At 50.4% G+C, this 16592-nt stretch overlaps 5 protein-coding genes across 5 annotated transcripts; 3 read left to right on the top strand and 2 right to left on the bottom strand.

Moving 5' to 3' along the window:
* Nucleotides 1-688: 688 nt before the first annotated feature.
* On the top strand, nt 689-2149 carry CTRU02_203611 (uncharacterized protein; the record flags this gene model as incomplete). Its single annotated transcript, XM_036722188.1, has 1 exon — nt 689-2149. One exon carries the CDS (start codon nt 689-691, stop codon nt 2147-2149), a length of 1461 nt encoding a protein of 486 aa, XP_036585794.1.
* Nucleotides 2150-2287: 138 nt separating this feature from the next.
* Nucleotides 2288-3649, bottom strand: CTRU02_203610 (TatD family hydrolase; the record flags this gene model as incomplete). The annotated part of the gene is made up of 3 exons (XM_036722187.1): nt 2288-3201; nt 3259-3436; nt 3497-3649. 3 exons carry the CDS (start codon nt 3647-3649, stop codon nt 2288-2290), a joined length of 1245 nt encoding a protein of 414 aa, XP_036585793.1.
* A 1013-nt stretch (nt 3650-4662) lies between these two features.
* CTRU02_203609 (ribonucleoside-diphosphate reductase large chain) lies at nt 4663-7377 on the top strand (the record flags this gene model as incomplete). The annotated part of the gene is made up of 2 exons (XM_036722186.1): nt 4663-4749; nt 4810-7377. 2 exons carry the CDS (start codon nt 4663-4665, stop codon nt 7375-7377), a joined length of 2655 nt encoding a protein of 884 aa, XP_036585792.1.
* Nucleotides 7378-12587: 5210 nt separating this feature from the next.
* On the top strand, nt 12588-13692 carry CTRU02_203608 (uncharacterized protein; the record flags this gene model as incomplete). The annotated part of the gene is made up of 4 exons (XM_036722185.1): nt 12588-12671; nt 12809-12989; nt 13039-13568; nt 13621-13692. The coding sequence occupies 4 exons, from the start codon at nt 12588-12590 to the stop codon at nt 13690-13692; spliced, it is 867 nt and encodes a 288-aa protein (XP_036585791.1).
* A 667-nt stretch (nt 13693-14359) lies between these two features.
* CTRU02_203607 (hit finger domain-containing protein) lies at nt 14360-15868 on the bottom strand (the record flags this gene model as incomplete). The annotated part of the gene is made up of 1 exon (XM_036722184.1): nt 14360-15868. One exon carries the CDS (start codon nt 15866-15868, stop codon nt 14360-14362), a length of 1509 nt encoding a protein of 502 aa, XP_036585790.1.
* Between the last annotated feature and the right edge of the window lie 724 nt (nt 15869-16592).

The raw sequence follows: 16592 nt of genomic DNA, 5'->3' as shown, positions 1-16592 counted from the left end.
TGACTCGGTACGTCCTGTTTGGGCCTGGTCTTGAGTTCTGGCGACAACCTTGCAGCAATTGTCTGGGCAAATTGTCTTGTGAAAGGACCCTGAATTTCTAAGCAGCCCTCCGACGCTCGGAACACGCACGCCTTTGTTCGGTAAGCAGGTCCGGCTGTGCCTCTCTCCCGCCTATCAATCATTTCCAGCGCGCCTTGATTGCCTGTCTTGTCAGCGTGCATCCCCTACCACGATGCCTGTTATGTTTCCTCGCACTAGCCTGTAGTGGCCTGTGCGTTAGGTCGGATCGGGCACCCATACCCATTCAACATTGCCCATGCCTTACCTAATCATCGGATCTTGCAGCTTCCCGTCCTCCACGTCCTCCACGTTCTTGTTACAACCTTAACTTACCTAAGATTCTCCTACAAGATCCAGTTGCTTGCTGTCTGTGCCCCGCCCCGTCTATTGCATCGAGATTAGCGCAGCCGAGCGAACCCATGCTTACCATGCATTGCGCCTACGACGCGTCAACCCTGTGTAGCAAACAGCATTGAAGCGCGTCTCCGCAGTCTTCAGCCTCACTTACCAGGTTGACTGGCGACATTTGGTTCGTAAACATCTAATAGAGATCATGAGAGACTACCATCGGTAATTCAATCGCCACCAAGACCTGCGACTATTCTTCGACCATAGTGTTCCGACGACTATGGCGCGTTTCTCGATCCCGACCAAGGGGCGTTTGGCGTCGGACGTGCGCCTTCCGCCTTCCAATGCCGCTGTTCAGAAAGCGCTGGGCCGCTTGTCTCGCTCATCACTTCTAACTCTTGTATTGGATTGGATTAGCGACGAGAACGTCACTCTTTGTGTACCATTCCTGGGGGAGGACATTGACGATGATGTTTTCTATCAGCCAGCCGCATCGCTGGATGAACTGCGGGCTGTTTACACGGAGCTGCAATCCCAAAAAGGGTCCAAGAGAGACGTTCTTGACCGCATTATCGAAGGCGACTGGCAGCATGGTCTGACTCTGTACCAATTGGCCATGGCAGATGCCCAATATCTTCAAGACCATCCGGCGTCACAAAAGTGGACGGCTTATAAAATTCTGCCCCTGAAGGAGATATCTCTTGAGGGGGGTGATGAGCAACCGGTTCTGGAAGTCGACAGAAAGTCATTGAAACTGCCACGATTCCACCCATCCACATTTATACAGAATCTTCAATCTCATGTTCTCCCAGACGTCAAGGCCCACTATCACATTCACCGGCCACACGGACTAGCTCTCTCAGTCTTGCGCATCTTCATCGTGGAGTCCCCATACAGCACAAGCATGGCGCATCTTGGTAATGGAAGCATATCCACTAACCCTGATGGCGATAACTCTCGGACGCTTTATATAGCATTTCCTGACGCTTCGCCATACATTTACCTCTCCAAATCGCAAACTCTTGGAACGCTAGGCGCAGCAGAGTCAAAGAGTTTCCGCAACCTGGTTGTTGCAGGTATACCAAAAGCTCTTTCTCGGCCTCGAGAAAGATATATACTGAAACCTACACAATTCTCGACTAAGAACATCTCGGCATTGTTACACACCAGAGGTGTCGGCCGTACAAACGCGGCTGCAGGTGGATGGGACATTTATGCCGACAAGAAGAAGACCGAGTCACCCCTTGATACCATTTTACCTACTCCTCCGTTCTCTGAAGATTCATCCGACGACGGTCCGAATACGCCTAGAACCACTGCTCTCAAGAGGAAAGCCGACACATCTGATGGCATCGACAGGGTGTCAAAACGATCCCTTCTCTCTGCTCAAGCAAGGTTTGGGGACACTGCTAGAGTCGATGATGGGCTCGCCATCGAAAGAGTAGACATTACGATCGAAGATCCATTTATCGGTCTCCCTCAAGATGCATTGAACGCAGAGAAAGATTCCCAGTCTGCACAAAGAACGGACGGAAGTCAGGATGATGGCAGGTCACGCTGGACTCCGGATGTGAAGTTGGTCTTCCATGGCTCTCATGTATTTGCCGGGATACGAAAACTAGTCGAAAACGGGATTGTGAATGGAGAGCGGATGCCCGGGTGGTTAACAGGAGAAGAAAACGTCACTGTCGGGGCCGTCCGACATGGCAGGGTGAGGGGATATAAAGGATCAGGGATATGAGAGGCGTATGGGGACATTTCATGTTTGCAGGAAACAACACCCGGTGGCGTCTGGTTTCCACTTTATGTTTGTGTGGTCTGAGTGATATCGTCCAGCTTGATACCCCCTAATGCATTTATGAAACCTCTATACGTATGTCTATTGATCTACACCAAAAACCTTCACCGTGTTTCTCCAAGCTGCCTCACAAACCTCTTCGACTTCTACCCCCTTGATGCCTGCCACTGCTTTGGCAACACGCTCAATCATACAGGGCTCGTTACGGCCTTTGATCATCGCACCCTCCTCCCACTTCTCTTTCTTAACAACCTTGAAGCGTTCTGGAACCTCTGGTTCCTTCTTTTGGTTCTTCTTCTTGCCCTGAGGCTTTGCAGCTGTCTCTGGGCTTGTGGTGCCGTCGGTGCCGTTAACCTCGGGCTTTTTCTCAATCAAGTACTTGTAACCAAAGTGACTCGGCCGGATCTCGCACCAAGGGCCGTCTGTCTCCAACATCATTCTATCCAGGTCAATCTGCTTGACGACCTCGCAGTTTTCCTCGGTCTTGAAGCTGCAACCGTTAATGCCGATGTATAGCCCCAGATCCATGAGTTCCCTAGCCTCTTCGATGGTGCCCGTAAAGCTATGGACAACGCCACCCTTCACGAGTTTCTCGAGTTTCTCGCCAAACTTTTCTTTGAGCAAGGATACGAAGTCTCTGTGAGCCGCTCTCGAGTGCAGAAATAGGGGCAGCTGTGGTTCTGCGCGAACGACAAGGTCAAGCTGCGCAGCGAAGCTGTGGATCTGAATAGTTCTAGAGCAGTAGTGCAAACGGTCATAGTCCAGACCAAATTCACCAAAGGCAACGAGACCCTTCTGGGTGGACGTTGACTCTTTGATAAGATCTCGGAGCTCGGCGATGATGGCATCCGTCTTGGCGGGGTCCGGCTCATGGTGCTCGGGAATAGGCTGAGACGGGTCAGGATCGGTGTGCACGCTCTCCGCGGCCTCGTCCGAGGTGCTAAAAATTGCACTACTGCATGGATGAATGCCAACGGTGGTGTAAACAGTACCAGCTATGACTCGTATCAGCACAGCTCAAGGCAGTAGTCTCTCATCAAACTGCAACTCACGATACTGGCGGGCAATCTCAAGAGCATCTCGAGAACTGGTGAAGTCGGACCCAGTAACTATCAGCTTGGAACATCCAACCTCTTTGGCTCTCTTGATGACACTATCTAAATCATCGGGATGACGCCGCTTCCCATGATGCAGGCCGCGGAAAATGGGGTCAGCTAAATTGATGCCAATCTACTAGAACGCAACGATCAGCAACTGGGACAGGCTATCAATTCCATGGTTACAACACACATCAATGTACCGTGGCTGGTAAGTCGACTTAGATGTGTCTGTAGGAGTCGCCATGGTGACTTTGGACGAAGAATAAAAGCAAGCTCGTCTAGGCAAAGTTGAGATCCAAGAATATGGCCGCGTTCTTGTGATAAGAAACGAACGGATCCTCATGAGCAATTAGTAGAAGCGAGTGCGGTAGGTAGGTGTGATTAGCCACCCACGCAAGGCAAGAGATGCTTCTTTATAGAAACGAAACGTCCTAAGAGTCGTGAGGCCAAACGAATAAAGGTCTACGTAGGATCTTGGAAATTGGGTTGGCCTCATCACGTGACACCGTGATGCAACAGCTGCCCCACGAGAAGGTGCACGCGTAAAGTGGCTACAGAAAAATCAATTAAGCTGGAATCGCGACACTGGAGGCGGGGGTATTTTGCAAACGCGCACTCCATCAAGGCAATGTGAAATCTCCAACACAATCTAAGTATAGATCAATCAAGACATTTAATTGAAGTCACCATTTTTTGCAAACGGAAACCGGTGCCTGGGACAAACGTCCACTGTGGAGTTGAGTCGTCAGAGTTGATTTCCAAGCCTGCCGCAGGATTAGTCAAGTTCGCCAGCAACCAGCGACAAATGTGTTCCGTAAAGTGTTGGCTCGGGGATGCGACCGCGAACCGAGGGGCACTGGCGGAGATGCCTGGCTTTCGAGGCCGACCACCTTTTTTTCCCAGCCAATCTGTTATTGATGCCTTGGCGTGCCCCTGTCTCGTCGCGCTAAATTCTGGCGTCGCGTTTCCACGCGAACCCGGCCCATAAGTATCTGCAGCAACTCCTGGCACTCTCTGCTTTTCTTCCCCCTCCTACAACCAACACCACAACAACTTTTGACGACTTTTTGCCAGACTTTTTGTAAAGATCTGGTGTCCTTGATACCCTTTCTTGTGTAATCGCTCTTGACATCATTCCTTTTGAGCTATCTGCGCCTTCCTGACCCGACTTGAACTACCCCTCTTACTCCTGTTCTCACAGCCGCACGGCACCATGTTCGTGAGGAAGCGCGGTACGTCGAGTCCAAGCAAACGTTTGCATGGTTTAGGTATTAATTGAGCGTAGACGGGCGCCAGGAGCGCGTCCAATTCGACAAGATCACTGCCAGAGTGTCGAGGCTATGCTATGGCCTCGACATGGACCATGTCGACCCTGTCGCCATCACTCAGAAGGTCATCTCCGGTGTCTACGGCGGTGTTACGACTGTGCAGCTTGATGACTTGGTAAGCCCCTTGCCCCGACTTGACTGGCCACAATTCGATTTCTAACTGTCTTGCAAACAGGCCGCTGAAACTGCCGCCTACATGACCGTCACCCATCCCGATTACGCTATCCTCGCTGCTCGTATTGCAGTGTCCAATCTCCACAAGCAGACCAAGAAGCAATGGTCTTCTGTTGTCAGCGACCTCTACCACTACGTCAACCCCAAGAACGGCCGTCTGTCTCCCATGATTGCAAAGGAGACGTATGATTGCGTCATGAGACACAAAGAGGAGCTTGACTCTGCCATTGTCTACGACCGTGACTTCAACTACCAATACTTTGGCTTCAAGACTCTGGAGAGATCATATCTTCTTAAGCTTGACGGCAAGATTGCCGAAAGGCCGCAGCATATGATCATGCGTGTCGCCGTTGGCATTTGGGGTGATGACGTCGAGCGCGTCATCGAGACCTACAACTTGATGTCTAGCAAATGCTTCACCCACGCCTCGCCTACTCTGTTCAATGCTGGTACGCCTCAGGCTCAACTGTCATCATGCTTCCTCGTCGATATGAAGGAGGATTCCATTGAGGGTATTTACGACACCCTCAAGACCTGCGCCATGATCTCCAAGATGGCTGGTGGCATTGGCCTCAACGTCCATCGCATCCGTGCTACCGGCTCTTATATTGCTGGCACTAATGGTACTTCTAACGGTGTCACTCCCATGCTCCGCGTCTTCAACAACACTGCTCGCTACGTTGACCAGGGCGGCAACAAGCGCCCTGGCGCTTTTGCCATCTACCTTGAGCCCTGGCACGCCGATGTCTTTGAGTTCTTGGATCTCCGGAAGAACCATGGTAAAGAAGAGGTCCGCGCTCGTGACCTCTTCCTTGCTCTCTGGATTCCTGATCTATTCATGAAAAGAGTAGAGAAGAACGGCGACTGGACTCTCATGTGCCCCAATGAATGCCCTGGCCTTGCCGATTGCTACGGCGAGGAATTCGAGGCTCTGTACGAGAAGTACGAGCGCGAGGGCAAGGGCCGTAAGACCCTCAAGGCTCAGAAGGTCTGGTATGCCATTCTCGAGGCGCAGACTGAGACTGGTAACCCTTTCATGCTCTACAAGGATCACGCCAACCGCAAGAGCAACCAGAAGAACCTCGGTACCATCCGCAGCTCCAACCTTTGCACTGAGATCATTGAATACTCAGCTCCTGATGAAGTCGCTGTTTGCAACTTGGCCTCTCTTGCCCTGCCTTCTTTCGTTGATTACAACGAGGGTGTTTATGACTTCCAGAAGCTCCACGAAGTCACCCAGGTCGTTGTCCGTAACCTCAACAGGATCATCGACGTTAACCACTACCCCGTCCCGGAGGCTCGCAACAGCAACATGCGCCACCGGCCTATTGGTCTCGGTGTACAGGGTCTTGCTGATGCTTTCCTAGCTCTGCGCATGCCCTTCGAGTCTCCAGAGGCGCGTGACCTCAACAAGAAGATTTTTGAGACTATCTACCACGCTGCCCTCACAATGTCAGTGCAGCTGGCAAAGGAGGAGGGTACCTACTCCTCTTACGAAGGCTCCCCTGTTTCCCAGGGTATTCTCCAGTATGACATGTGGGGAGTAAAGCCCTCTGACTTGTGGGACTGGGATTCTTTGAAGGAGCAGATCAAGCAGCACGGCGTCCGCAACAGCTTGCTCGTTGCACCCATGCCTACTGCCAGCACCTCGCAGATCCTGGGTAACAACGAGTGCTTCGAGCCCTACACATCCAACATCTATCAACGCCGTGTTCTCGCTGGTGAGTTCCAGGTCGTCAACCCATGGCTTCTCAAGGACCTCGTCGACATGGGACTGTGGTCCGATGCTATGAAGAACCGCATCATTGCCGAAAACGGTTCCGTTCAGAACATCCCCAATATCCCTGCTGAGGTTAAGGCTCTGTACAAGACTGTCTGGGAGATTTCCCAGCGAACTGTTGTGCAGATGGCCGCTGATCGTGGTGCCTTCATCGACCAGTCCCAATCCCTCAACATTCATATGAAGGATCCGACCATGGGTAAGATCACCAGCATGCACTTTGCGGGCTGGAAGCTTGGTCTTAAGACGGGCATGTACTACCTGCGTACCCAGGCAGCCGCTGCTCCCATTCAGTTCACTGTGGACCAGGAGGCGCTTAAGGTTGCCGACAGCAATATCAGCAGCAAAGTCCTTAACAAGAAGCGTGCTCCTCCCCCTGGCCACATCTCTTCGCCTGTTTCATCCGTCCCCAGGCCCATGTACGCGAAGAAGGAAGACGGCGCTGCTCAGGATAACGGCATTCCTACCCCCAGCGTTACCCCTCCCCCTCGATCAGCCCCTGCTCAGAAGCCTGACAGCATGAAGGCTGATGTTCAGGAGGGTGACAGCCCTCGTACTCTTCCCACGGAGCCTGCCGAGAAACTCAAGATCGAGGAGCTTCAGACCCCGGGAAGCAAGACCCCTGATGCCGAAGACAAGGCTGAAGACAGCAAGGAGCGCGAGTTGGATATTTATTCTGAGGCTGTTCTTGCATGTGAGTTGCTCTCTATTCCTTTGTTTGAAACCAAACCTGACATCCAATTAGGCAGCATCGAGAACCCTGAAGCCTGCGTCATGTGCAGCGGCTAGATGTGGAAGTAAAAACGCAATGGAATTGACGGCTGATGACAAACGTTGATGGCATAGAAAGGGGGTTCCGGCATTATGGTATTATGGTCACGTTGGTAATTGTATTTTCTGGGCTCATGGGTGGCATCGGTGATGAATAACACCGCCTCTGTATTTTGTTGGGCGGACAGCTGCCAAGTCCGGGACACTCAGTCGATTTCGATTGGGAGACTACTTGGTCCTATGGCTAAGTTGTTGTCGTTTATATTGTAATTGGGTGCGTGGATATCCTGGTATTACACAGTTTTTGGGCGTTGGGATGAAAACCTGGTTGGTTGCCAACCCTTTTACAGTAGCAATAATATGTGTCTGTCAATGACTTCCTGTCCGGTCTTGCATGCTATCCGCTGGATGAAGGTCTCCGTCGACAAACTAATAAGCTCCATGACTCGAACCTGGAGAGGCATCCCTAACATCAGCTTCGACTGAAAAGGATATGTAAACATCACGAGGCTAGTCGATTATATTGTCATATGTGGAGGGGATTTCCCAAGCTGCCTCCATAACTCCTTGCATCGTGTTTTCTCTGGCGTCGGCCCGGTATACCAATGTTGCTGGGTGGAAGGGTCGATCATCATAATACCAGCTGAATGAGACCCGCCGGCTTGGGAGTGGAGACAACGCAAATGGGAGGGTGCCCGCATTAACCCAACTGCTAGAAGCTCTTCATCAGTCAATCCGAGTCTTATAGGCTTTCAAGAATCTCCTGAAATGAGCACTTATCGGTAAGGATTCACCACTGATGGGCCGTGGAATGGGCCGAGAAGACCGACCCGAAGACAATTACCCATTCGCTTCTAGGACGGAATGCAACTAGTCTCGGTCGAATTTTATCATGGCAAAGTGATACTTTGTACCAATGAAACAGTTCTGGTCGCAGTAAACTAGTTCTCTTCCATTTCACATATGTTCGACCTTGTTCAGCTGCAAATCCAAATATGCTTGGGAACATCTACCGTTCCAATCTTTGTACACCGATATATCATCAGTCCCCGTTACGTTGCAACGTTCAAGGCCACTGTTGGCAAGCGTTTGTGGAAGCTCTCTCATTTCTTTATTGTTTCAAATTCCTACCGACCTCCCATCCTTGTGCAATATGAAAGGCAACACATTGGTTGCACCTTTTTGAGTTGACACAGCAAGGAAGGACGGCTGGCTGCCTCCGTATGACACTCGATGGGCAAAGGCACATTTGGGAGCGGGGAGGTTGCAGAGAAGGGACACGGACGGCACGGCACGTATTTTCAAAGGCAAACGATTGGGGGAATTTAGTGACCAACACCTAAGTTGTGAATGAATCAGTGAGCTAGGAAGATGAATTGCGCGTGTTTTTTCCTTGTAACCAGGGCGATGTTTGTTATTGACGAAGAGAAACGCCAATGGTTCGATCCCATCCCATGGTTCTTTCGCACTGTTCTGTTAACCAAACTAGGACAGCGACCCAAAACAACCAGACCCTTCGCAGTGACTGCACTTCTGTATCAATTCGCGGAGCGAGTACCTGGTATCGATCGAATCGCTGGGTGAGCCGTTGTGATAAAGCCTGTCATGAATCCGGCGACTGAGGCACTAAACCCTCATGTCTCTTCAGATGTGGCTTCATAACGGCTAGAGTGTTACTGAGCGGTAAGGTGACGTGTCTGTGGCAGTAAACTCATGCAAGTTTAACCGTGCTTATGCCTCCGTCAACTCAGTCTAGCGGCTATGCACATGAGGCCTCTATTAAGCTTGCGAATCTGTGCTGGACGCGCCTCGAGCTGTCGTTGCTGGAATGGCGGCGTTCACTCCCCTGGACTGGTTGCACGGAATTTGGAGGATGGGTAGTTGGGATCACAGGTTTGCTTGTTTTGTTGGGTTGGTAGCGCCGGAATCCAGCAGAGGGAGGCAACGTCGGATTTGAGAAATGTTCATCTCGCTGGTGTTGTCATACTTTAGTACGGGTAGCCCCTTGACAAGCTGAGAATGGGGCATGCCATTACTAGCAATAGTAGCCAAAGTGCGCTTGGCATCGACACCAGCCCCCTGCGGTGCCGGTTTTCCCAATGCCAGGCGCAGCGTCAGGGAAACCATAGGTGTCATTGGCGGGATGGCGGTGATGGTAACTGGCGGAGCTGCCGGCAATCGAACACTATGCGGGGCTATTGTGGAGCCATATACATCCTGCGCGGCCTCACCGACGTGCTCCAGTGGTGTGTTCAGGAGGTTGCGCCGTGAACAGGATCTGCGTTAATCGCAAATGGTATGTAGATGTTGGCAGAGTAGCTTATGTCAATTTGACTACCTACGTAATATCCGCCTGGATCAAGTGAGGACCAGAGTAATACTAGGTAAAGAGACCTTTAGGAGCGTGAGAGTGGAATGTAGGAGTTAACTTTTCGATCCCAATGAGGTATCCCTGGTCGCGGTGCACACACTCTGGCATTCTCCTGCGTGCCTTCCTTTTAAGCTAAGTACAACCCAATCGCATGGAGCACGGCATCAAGGGGAAGCTGTGGCGCCATAGTGGACTGCCCCATGGCAGAACTGGCCAATCAGAGAGGGCGAATTGCGATCTGTTGACTTCATGTCTTCTCGAACCTGCAATCTCATTCACCCATACCCGGCCTCGTCGATTAAGCATTCGCTTTTCTGATTTCTAATGCAATGTCTAATGCAAAGCGGCATCTGCTGATAATGGTAAGGAAAGAAGGAAAGTTGGGTAAGGGCTGGTCTCAAAGGTCTCCCGGCACTTTCTGGGCCGATTGCTGCCTTCCTAGCAAATCTTCCATAATCTTTAGAAACATGCATGCTTGTGTTGCTGTACTGGCCAGCACTCGTAGAATCAGCAGACTGGCCGCCAAACTGATAATTGTCATTCTATTCTATTGTGAAAATCCGTCAAGTTTCCGTTGCAGACATTAGGTTTGATGAGCTTCATAAACCAAAAACTGTTCTCGCCTGAAGACCCGGATTGGTCTCTAGGACACCCATTTTGTTGTTGCTGGTATCTCAGTCCTCGTTAGGAACGTCTGGTTTTTCATAGTTGCAGCCATAAGAAAGCGTCCCCCCCCCCCCCCCCCCCCCCCCCCCCCCCCTGGCCCATGGCAACTAGCATAAGTTTACAGCAGGCTTGGGAGGACTTTTCTCCCAAGGGCGCTATTTTAGCGCCTTCGTAACTGTACAGGCAAATTACCAAGAATCACAAGCTGAAAAAGACTGTAACATCGTACAGTGATACATCTTGTCCAAACCATGCCTCGTGTAAGGGTTGCTTGGGTCATTCAAGCACACAGGCTTCCAGGTAGATGCTTGACATTATTGCAGTGGGGAGTGGTAATCAAACCTGTAGCTCCACGTCTCCGGCCAAAAAGACTCGTACACGCTCACTTATGCTTTCTTGTTCATCATTAGTTTAAAAGGGCTACTTCTGGGGCTATCCAAAAGCGCTCGAGAGCTCTACCGTGGCAGCGGGGTGGGCCGTGTCGACTCTGGTCGCATCCTGCTTCATCCCAACACGAACCGTAACAATGGTATGACATTCTTCGATTTCGCAGCTTCTTTAACATTGGATAAATCCGATCTGTTCATATGCAGACATTACATAATCACTGAGTTAATTGCGTCTCAATTAACTATTTCAAAGTGTATTTTCTTCGCTCAGAGCCGCTACCAGACTGATCCATGATGACCAAAGAGCAGTTTTGAGCCGAGGTTACGGAAATCAGGTCAATTGATCCCAGATTAGGAAAGGTATGGGATGAAATAAGCTTACAATTAGCTGTTTGTAGCTGTCGTCACAGGTAGCGGGTTCTGTTAAAGTTGTCCTCCACATCAACTTCGAACCAACAACTCCAATCCCGCCTCAGGAAACGTCTCTGCGAACCGTGTTTCAATTCTTTGGCAAGCTCAGACAGATCTGGTATCAACTCACATGACTTGGTTGGATTGTTGGCTAGTTCAATTTGAACTCCCAGCAATGGCACGCGGAGGGAGTCGAGAAATGTAAACCCTGGCTGGAATACAGAGCTCCGGTCGAACAAGCTGGTAACCTTGGTATATCAAAGGAAGCTCAGCTTCGACGGGATATAAGTAGCACGGCTTTGATAAGCCATGCGAGTTAAGTCAGAGGGTATTTGGGAGGTGAGGGTCAAGAAGGGGAAGGAGCGTAATGGGAAGGGGAAGACCCGTTTGTGCTTCCCCATTTTGCCTGTGGTCCATATCTTCCACACCCACCCCTTCACTGCCTTTAAATCGGCAAGCGCCTCCTGCCAATCGTTTACGTTCCTCCTTCACTTTGGCTCTCGCTTAAGTCTGTGTGGTATAGTCACCCCTCCCAACGCGAATCGAAAACATACAAAACAAAAAAACGGCCATCCTATCTCCTGAAGTATTTCCCTTTACCTCCTCCTTGATTACTCAAAACAACCCGTCCGTCATCAACACCACTCTCGCTATCCCTTCCCTTGCGCAAGATTCCCCCACAAACTGATCTCGGTCTACGATCAGCCTCAAATTATACCGTACATCAAGAAAATTTAGTAGGTGAGTTATCATGATACCAACATCTTCGACACAGATGTATCCCTGCGCTCCTTTCATCCCATACCTCTTACCTTCCATACCTTTCAGGTCCTTCTTTCCCCCAATCCGCTTGGAAACAAGCAGAGGAGGACTACTTAGTCAGTATTCACTTAAAGCTCCTGTACAAGGCAAGACCTACCTTGCTCCTTCCCTCGCCAGTTTCTCGTCACACTGCACCTTCCTCCAGTTGCAGCTTCCCAGATTTGAGTAACGACCTAATTTCCCCTCCCATCTCCCACCCCAATCCTCTTCAGCCCTTCTTCTTTTTCCATCCACTGCTCTCTTTTTTTCATCACAACAAACCTTCGCCCAAACACTTTTCATTTTACAACTCCCCACTGCTTCTACGCGAACACAACTTCTACCCTCCTTTCCCAAACTTTCTCAAAGGTAATTTTTGTTCGCCAGAATCTCAACCATTGTTGAATCTGATTTGATTGCCTGTTGCTTCCATTCTTTTAATACTTCAACTTTCTTAGCTCTCTATGTTAAGTGTCTTTGTGACTAACTCATCCGCGCAGGTTCTTCACCTCTCTATGTCAATACAGTCTGTCCAGTGCAACTCACGCTTTTCAGCTCACAAAATTCACTCACTCGACAAGTCAATCACGATGAAGTTCATCATGTACTTTGGTTCTGGCCTGGTCATGGCCGCCGCCGCCATGGCTCAAGGCAATAACCTCTCTGAATGTGGTGTAAGTTTTTTTGCCTTGCGTTTTCACATTTATTGTCTTGGACAGGATAGATGAGCGACAGCCCAGAAAGGGTATTTCTGATCCATGTCTTATGAAAAACCGCTTTCAATCGCTCCAGTATTTTAACAATAATTTAGAGAATCTGCATTCAGAATATGCAGGGCCAAGCCACAGCTCTTGGCTGCACCGCTGGTGACAACGCCTGCCTCTGCCGCAACCCCAACTTCACCTATGGCATTCGCGACTGCTCGTACCAGTCCTGCCCTGGAGCTGCTCAGGCTGAGCAGGGAGTCGCAGCTGGCGTTGAGATCTGTCGTGGTATGTTAGCATTTCTCTCATGAACTGAAACACTCTGACCACTGCTCAGCTGCCGGAGTTGTCGTTGCGACCACTCCTGAGGCCACTGTTGTCAAGCCTACTGGCACTGCCACAGTTATCGTTCCCCCCGTCGTCTCTACTATTTTCTCTGTCATCACCTCCGATGGTAAGACTATTACTACCGCCATCGGACACACCACCATCGCCCCCGTTGACAACGCCAATGGTGGTACTCCTGTCTCTAGCGCTGTGTCTACTTCTACCTTCACGACTGTCGTTACCAACGGAGGATCTACCTTCACAACCACCGGTGAGACCACTTTATTTGGCATTGGGGGTGTGCCTGGCGGTGCCTCCTTGCCCCATCAGACTCAAGTCACGACGGTGCCTGTTGTTAGCACCATCACCACCGGTGACAGTGTCATCACGTCAACAATCGGTTCCACTACCATCCTAGCCGGACCTGATCCCACCAGTGTCCAGCCGAGTCAGGAAGCTGATGTCTCGTCCCACACTGAGACTCATCAGACGACCCAGTCTCGGACTGGCCAGGCCACCAGCGCCTCTTCCACCGGTCATGTAAGTAATCATCTTATCTGCACATCGGTCCTAGGAAATAACATCTCTACAGGCCCCCAAGCAGACTGCTGGACCTGCTGCTGGCATCCTCGCAGCTGCCGGTCTTGCTGCTATGCTCATGTAGCCAGGTTTCTGCTCGGACTTAAGCTGAGCTTTTTTCTTCCTTTTCGGTTACGATACGCGCATTTTCGACGCAAATACCCGCCTGGACCCATAATCTTGTTTTTCATCCAGACTTATTCTTACGTTTCTACCAGTTTTGAGCTCAACACCTCTGTGGATGGGCACATCTTTGGGGAATGGAGTGAGATCGTCAGATGAACAGAACATTGATGGATCGTATTTCTGGAGGGGTCAACAGGCATGCATGATGAGTTATTTCCGTCTGGTTTTGAGATGGCAATTAAAAATGGATGCATTATACACATGACCTTGCACTAGGAACGTAATGGCGTGACGGAAAGACGTCGACTGTCTATTTTGTAGGAGTTTTAAAAGTTTTCAAGGGCAACTAACTGCAGATGAACTCTAGTGATGGATGCTTTCGGGACAACTATCATCGTAGCCGCGGCGTCGTTATGCATACTCACGTTGTTGATTATGAATGCTGTGACGGAATAACTTTGTTTATTCGACAAGGCACAACTGGGTGCAGTGCTGTACTCCTCATACAAAATATTGTTACATTTTTATCTGGCGAACGAATCATGACTGGAAGGTTCTACAAGAGGCTGAGAGCTCCTCCAGGGTATCATGGGTTTGTGGAACCGACTATTGTACAAACGCGCTGCTCATGGGGCAGACTTCTTCAAAAGGGCCAGCTTGGCCGCCAAACTAGCTCTTACAACCTCGTCGGAATCCGAATCAGACCCTGAGCTGCTTGTCGTGCTATCGTTTTCGTCATCGTCCTCTCCTAGACTTTCCTCGGCAATGATGTTATTTAGGACATCAAGCCTCCCCTCGTCCTCATCCTCACTAACATCCTCCCCATCGCTGGGCAGTTCGCCATCTTCCATGTTGCGTCGCAACTTCTTACTGCCCTTCCCGCCTTTTTTGCCAATGGGCTGGTTGCCACGCTTCCGTTTCTGCGTCAGAAGAACCGGTTTTGGCTCGGACACTAAGAAAGCTGGCAGAGGCGATCCATGCTCGACGACATAAATGGTCGGAAATTCGAGGACAGTGATATCGCGGAGGGCTTCGCCTAATGGAAGTGTCGCATCGACGGCGTGCACGACAACTTGGCCCGCTGCTGCCGTCGCGGCGGAGGTTGTACCCACGAGGAAGAAGGTGTACTTGCTCTTCTGTGCCTCCTCTTCCTCAGTCATCCCCGTAAATGCGGGTACGCCGGTTTGTGGCATCCAAGTACCACGGGGGCTGACTTGTAGGCAGTATCGGCCAGGGTGCCATGCACCTGTCTCAGTATCTTGGGCTGTGGCAAGAGACTGACCGGGCTTGTGCGGATGCTTGCGACGCTTCTTAGGCCGGCCGCCTGCATTTGTGTCCCGGCTCTCATCAGGTTCCTCGCCATCTTCTTGTTGCAGCCGCTGCTGCTCCCTTCTCGCCAGGTCGTCGTTGAAGCTCTTCTGACCCATCACGAAAGCCTTGTAAAGCGGCATATCGTCGAGCGCCTTTGCCAAAATCCTTTTCGTCTCGACCTTCGGCGGATCATCTGTTGCTTTCTCTATTTCTTGTTGTGTTTTAGTGTCGGCCTCTAGCGCAGGTGGCGACACGAGCAGCCACTCGACCTGCCAGTTGATACGGCTCGAGGCTTTACTAAAGTTTGTTCCGTTCTCTTTCTGCCTGGCCATACCAACTGGAGCGCGCCGCAAAAGAATACCAAACTTCCCCAGCCTCTTCTTGAAGGGTAAGGAAGATAGCATCTCCGCGCTCTTCAGCCCTGATCCACCTCCCGCATTATCGCCGCGCAACAACTCCGTGACAAGAACTCTCCTCTTTCTCCCGTCCCTGCCTGTTTTCCACTTGACGGTCCTGACCTCAATAGGCCGCAAGTCCTCCGGCCGAAGGAGATGCCGTTCCTCGACAATCTCTTTCTCTGAGCGCTGAACGGCACGCTCAATGCTCGACAGGAAGTTGTAGTCATGGTCAACGCCAGCTGGGGTCTTCAGCTTAGAGGGCGGGACGTAAGCCGTAGCATCTCGAATTCCGTTGCATGATGACCATGCCTTGTGTCGCTTTGTGCAGGCCAGCGAGCAGGTTCGAATCGTGCATCGCGGGCATTTATACTTGGGCGTTTCTATATGACAGATAGCGCAGAGGCTGGTGAGAAGGGGATCGGCCATGGCCGACCGTGGACAGTATTAATCGAATAAACAAGATTCAAGGTTACAATTTGTGGGAAAAAAAGGAGTTCGTTGTCAAAAAGAGTGAAGTCTGGTCTTGACTGACCGTCAAAGGAACGACGTGGTGGTTTGCGAGTACTGATGCAAACAGAATGACATTGATGTCTGGGAACTTTTCCCCGTTATCACTGGTTTATCAGAGATGATCATTACTGATAGGGTTAAATTTTCTCCGATACCGGATAATCTGATGAGACCGTGCGGTAAATCTCATGCAAGTGACATATTGATACAGAAAAGTTCAACATAATGTCAAATACTTAATATGGAGACACATATTCAACTATCATGTAACCAAGTTTTGCATAAAACCTGTGGCAGACGCATGCAGTTTAGGGTAAGGAATGTTTGAGGAGCTCGATGCTGCAGGCTCCGGGATGATGGGTTCAACCAACCCAGCAGTTCGGCCTCTACGATTGTGACCATTTCAACTTATGCTGTATTTCATCATGGTAAAGTATTGTTGCGTCTTTAACTTCGAGGGATACTTCTCTGGGTAACGAGGAACGTGAACTGAACAAAGCAGAAGCTTCACCCTCATAGCCTACAAATAATATAAAATCGTGGGAACATGTGCCCGTCCTTCGGCGAGCCTGGTCAATTAACCCGATAGAGAAGGAAGATAAGATAGAGTAAAAAAATAAAAATAAAAAAAATAACCAGA

Source organism: Colletotrichum truncatum (genome assembly GCF_014235925.2).
Source record: "Colletotrichum truncatum strain CMES1059 chromosome Unknown Contig_0002, whole genome shotgun sequence".
In the NCBI taxonomy this organism is placed as follows: Eukaryota; Fungi; Ascomycota; class Sordariomycetes; order Glomerellales; family Glomerellaceae; genus Colletotrichum; species Colletotrichum truncatum.
Note: the sequence above shows the minus strand (reverse complement) of the source record. Positions and strands in the feature narration are given on the sequence as shown.